This window comes from Oncorhynchus masou, chromosome 19 (assembly GCF_036934945.1).
Source record: "Oncorhynchus masou masou isolate Uvic2021 chromosome 19, UVic_Omas_1.1, whole genome shotgun sequence".
Lineage (NCBI taxonomy): Eukaryota > Metazoa > Chordata > Actinopteri > Salmoniformes > Salmonidae > Oncorhynchus > Oncorhynchus masou.
Genome location: NC_088230.1, coordinates 6,215,936 through 6,220,809, shown reverse-complemented (window position 1 = coordinate 6,220,809; position 4,874 = coordinate 6,215,936). Strand labels below are relative to the sequence as shown.

The 4,874-nt window shown below is 42.8% G+C and overlaps 1 protein-coding gene and 1 pseudogene across 1 annotated transcript in view; both read right to left on the bottom strand.

The window, feature by feature from the left end:
* Positions 1-2,624: 2,624 nt before the first annotated feature.
* LOC135505511 (sterile alpha motif domain-containing protein 5-like) lies at positions 2,625-3,235 on the bottom strand (annotated as a pseudogene).
* A 341-nt stretch (positions 3,236-3,576) lies between these two features.
* Positions 3,577-4,874, bottom strand: part of LOC135505510 (syntaxin-binding protein 5-like) — a 135,115-nt gene continuing 133,817 nt past the window's right edge. The window contains exon 13 of the mRNA XM_064924585.1: positions 3,577-3,696. Coding sequence (XP_064780657.1) covers positions 3,577-3,696 — 120 coding nt within the window. The remainder of the gene's footprint in view (positions 3,697-4,874) is intronic.

Sequence of the window (4,874 nt, the reverse complement as noted above, 5' to 3'; positions counted from 1 at the left end):
AATATCTGTGTTTTTGCATGTACATTGATTATGCCACAAAGATAAATCACATACATATTTCTAATCCAATCACTTTAGTTAGATTTTTTTGTACCCATTACTGAAATGGTTGTTCTAATTTAAATGGCATAGGTAGTCTCCTCACACTGATCCTAACTCTGCCAGTTATTATGAATGCAAGTTACGGGTGACTAAAACCTTAACTGTTGGATATCCTAACTCTGTCTGGATTCCAATAGGAATTACACATCACTTTGCAAGCATAATGTGACTTGCAGGTAGGGTTGCAAAATTCTGATAAATTTCCAGGTTTTCCAGAAATCCCAGTAGGAAGATTGATGTAAATCCTTCATTGACGTAAATCCTTCAGCCGGGATATATATACATTTTGGGGGGCCTGTAAACCATGAGTTTCATTCCACAGTGTTAGGGAAAGGTCTCAAAATAAGGCCTTATGAGATAAATAGTCAAAGAGTTTAGTTAAAACGACATTTACCTAGGACTGTGAAAGGTCACAGGACTGAAAATGAATGAATTTGACAACCATGTCTCTGTCACTAACAAATACAGTCATGGATGGTAACTCTACAATTCACTCTAAAAGGAGCACACTGGGAAAGAATATCATAGCCGTGGCTTAGTGGGGGCTTTACTCAAATTGTTCATGCTGATACAACTCAAATCTGGACCACCTAAAGGGTCACAATGATGGTATGAGCTATGACTACAAAATCACTTTAAGTAACTGTACTCAGATATATTAAGTGCAATGGGTTTCCTCAAAGGTTTTGAGTAATGACAGCACATTGGGCTTTACAGTGTATGTTGGTGGTTAGCAGCACTAATGACAAAGGTTAGAATCAATTAAGTAAAAGGTTAGGAGAAATAAAAGGACAAAGGTTAGGAGAATAAATGTAAAACGTTAGGAGATTCAGGTTAAGGTTTGGGGAGGGGTTAGCTAAAATGCTACAGTTGTCCACGACACGGCTCGAACATGCAACCTTTGGCTTGTTAGACAGTTTTGGTATACTCCTTCCTACCCATCCTCGCCAACCAACGTCGCTAAGTTTGTTTCTGTCTTACACACACACACACACACACACACACACACACACACACACACACACACACACACACACACACACACACACACACACACACACACACACACACACACACACACACACACACACACACACACACACACACACACACACACACACACACACAAAAGTATGTGGACACCCTCAAATTAGTGGATTTGACTACTTCAGCTTCACCCGACGTGTATAAGATCGAGCACACAGACATGCAAAGTCCAAAGACAAACATCTGCACACAAGACTAAGATGCACAAGGGATTTTAGGTTTGTGTGCGGCTGCTCAGCCATGGAAACTAATTTCTATTTTCCTAGGCAAGTCAGTTAAGAACAAATTCTTATTTTCAATGACATCCTAGGAACAGTGGGTTAACTGCCTTGTTCAGGGTCAGAACGACAGCTTTATACCTTGTCAGCTCGCAAGCTATGCCAAGCATCAGCTGGAGTGGTGTAAAACTCACCGCCATTAGACACTGGAGCAGTGTAAATGCGTTCTCTGAAGTGATGCTTCACCATCTGACAGTCTGATGGATGAATCTTGGTTTGGCGGATGCCAGGAGAAAGCTACCTTCCCGAATGCATAGCGCCAACTGTAAAGTTTGGTGGAGGAGGAATAATGGTTGGTCGCTGTTTTCCATGGTTCGTGCTAGGCCCCTAAGTTCAAGTGAAGGGAAATCTCAACGCTATAACATACAATGACATTCTAGACAATTCTGTGCTTCCAACTTTGTGGCAACAGTTTGGGACAGTCCTTTCCTGTTTCAGCATGACAATGACCCTGTGCACAAAGCGAAGTCCATACAGAAATGGTTTGTCGAGATAGATGTGGAAGAACTTCACTGGCCTGCACAAAGCCCTGATCTCAACCCCGTCCAACACCTTTGGATGAATTGGAACGCCGACTGCGATCCAGGCCTACTCTCTACTGCTCTTGTGGCTGAATGGAAGCAAGTCCCCCCAGCAATGTTCCAACATCTAGTAGAAAGCATTCCCAGAACAGTGGAGGCTCTTATAGCAGAAAAAGGGGGACCAACTATTAATATATTAATGCCCTTGATTTTGGAAGATTTTCGACCTGAAGGTGTCCACATACTTTTGGTCATGTAGTGAATCATAGGTCTTGGAGGCGTATCGACATATGTATCGTATGCTTTGTATGGCTCTGAGGCCAGGCTGCAGGGTGAACTGAACTCACTGACCCTGGGACAGTTCTATTCTCTCATGGTTATCATTAAAGAAATCTGATATGTGACCAGTCAGTCACTCATTACATTAGCGCTGGGCCTGACAAGTGTGAGGTGAGGTGCTGATCCAAAGTTTGTGTTTTGGGGGTATTCAAAAGTTTAGATTATTATTGCCACTTTTACCTGAGGCCACCTGCCCTCATGGCAGATAGATAATACAAACTCATTTTTAAATTATAAGGATGTGCAGAGTATTGGAAGCTAGGCACTAATATCTTTCTCATGATGGTAACCCCACCAAAGTGACCTTCAAAAGACAGACTGGCCACTGACCACTCTATCACCTGAGAACACACTGGGAGGCAGCAGGCACCTATGTGAGATCAATACAGGGTTTCTGTAAGACAATATGAGGTCAACACTGGACAAAGCACACCAAAAACATTTGTGTGACTTATATACCTTGTTTGAGTATGGTGGTCTAGCGATGTTGATGCCATCTCTGATGACTTTATCCCTAATCATGATCTTCAGCTTCATTTTGGAGTAAATCACCAACTCCCTTCGGTTGCCAAGCATCAGGTTCCTTTGCGCGCACAGATATGTACCCCCATTCCTCCCGACCCAGTCACTGTCCGGTTCTGTCCAAGACTTTGACCCCAGAGTTTGGACTCGTACCCAACAGGTGGCTGTTGGGGGGTGGTGGGCATTGGCTCAAGTGTGAAGTAAAGCCCGGCGGCTTCCTCATCCTCATCTTTCAGCCTTTGCACCGCGTTGTTGATCCTTCTCCGGTGGTGCGGTATGCAGACACCGATAGCATCCAGGTCGGGGTCCCCAATTTGTTTGCAAACTTCCAGATCATCATAGCCGTTATCCACGAAGGACTCCACATACTGAGAGCTGGAGGGTCTTCAGCCACTCAAACACGATGCTAGGTCCACGGGTGCTCATTTTGGGGAGCAAGCAAGAAGAACAAATACGAAGGTAAACGGTTCAGTAAATCAGAAAAACACTAGCTATTCTGCTTTATTCTAATGAAAATCCTGACTGTGTAGCACGCTCATCCTCTCCTTTTCCCCATCTGTCCCATCTACCAACATGTGCGCTACGCATAGAGCAAGTGTTTGCCAGCTACTCGAAAGTCCCCACTCCGCAGTATCCCCACTACAATGGATAGTCCCCAGCTACATCTCAATGCACTTAGTGTCCTGTTGGGTTCAAATGAATTGAACTGATTTGTGAGTGTTTGCTGCCATCTACTGGGAAATTATTGATTTGTCGATAACTGTGCCTCAGAGTGGACCAATGAAGGACATGTATGGGCTCTGGGACTTGACCTTGACGAGACTGTCCTGATTTTTAGGCTCAAACTTCATGAAACTGTCTGAGGCTCCCACTTTTAGACATAGCTGCTGGAAGTAGTAGAGGGGGGTGCGACAAATAATCCTCTCACAAAAATATCTTCATATTTTTTCTGATGAAATAGCGCAGTCCAGCTGCCTTAGCTTCACAAGTAATCAGGCTTGAAGTGCTGGAGAAGCGTGAGGAGGCAGCGCTTCCTAAATTGTTTGAGAATACACTGAAAATGTATTCCGATCAATTCTAAATAAATTATGTTTAATTACCACTAAAGTTCCATTAAAAACAATAGGTTGACAAACCAAATAAATACGTAGGCTACAGCAGCCTAAAAGTAGGTAAATGGTGGTTTCTTCTCTGTCTGTAGGCTACATGTAGGCTACATGTGTGAACTGCAGAGGCCCATTCGAGGCTTGACAACTTCATAATGTTGGAAAAAAATATCACCTGTCTGCCTTGATGTTCATAAAACTTCACCGACCTGCTCTGGTGCAGTGGAATCCAGAACGATATGTGATCTCTTGGTTACAGCGACACCGTTCTGCCAAGGACACTCAAACAGAGTGGCCCCCATAAAGCCCAAGAGTCTGACTCTCTGGAAGTTGCTGTAGCCCTGCTTGGGATCTTTAGCCTATATTGACTATTGGTTGAGGCCCGTTAGGGTAGGCTATGACAGGGTGGGAAATTGGAAATGTGAATTGGTCCAAATTGGAAGTAATAATGTGAAATTATAGATAAAACGTAATGGTGCTAATTGGCCATTTGAAATAGGGAAATAATCTTTCAGGAAAAACTGAACATTTGCTATCTAACTGAGAGTCTCCTCATTGAAAACATCCGAAGTTCTTCAAAGGTAAATGATTTTATTTGAATGCTTTTCTGGTTTTTGTGAAAATGTTGCCCGCTAAATGCTACGCTAAATGCTACGCTAGCTATCAATACTCTTACACAAATGCTTGTTTTGCTATGGTTGAAAAGCATATTTTGAAAATCTGAGATGACAGTGTTGTTAAGAAAAGGCTAAGCTTGAGAGATAGCATATTTATTTCATTTCATTTGCGATTTTCATAAATAGTTAACGTTACGTTATGCTAATGAGCTTGAGGCTATCAATAGGATCCCGGATCCGGGATTGCTCGACGCAAGAAGTTAAATAGTCACTTACTTTTGAAAATCTTCCTCTGATTTGTCATCCAAAGGGTCTCCGTTATAACATGTAGTGTCGTTTTGT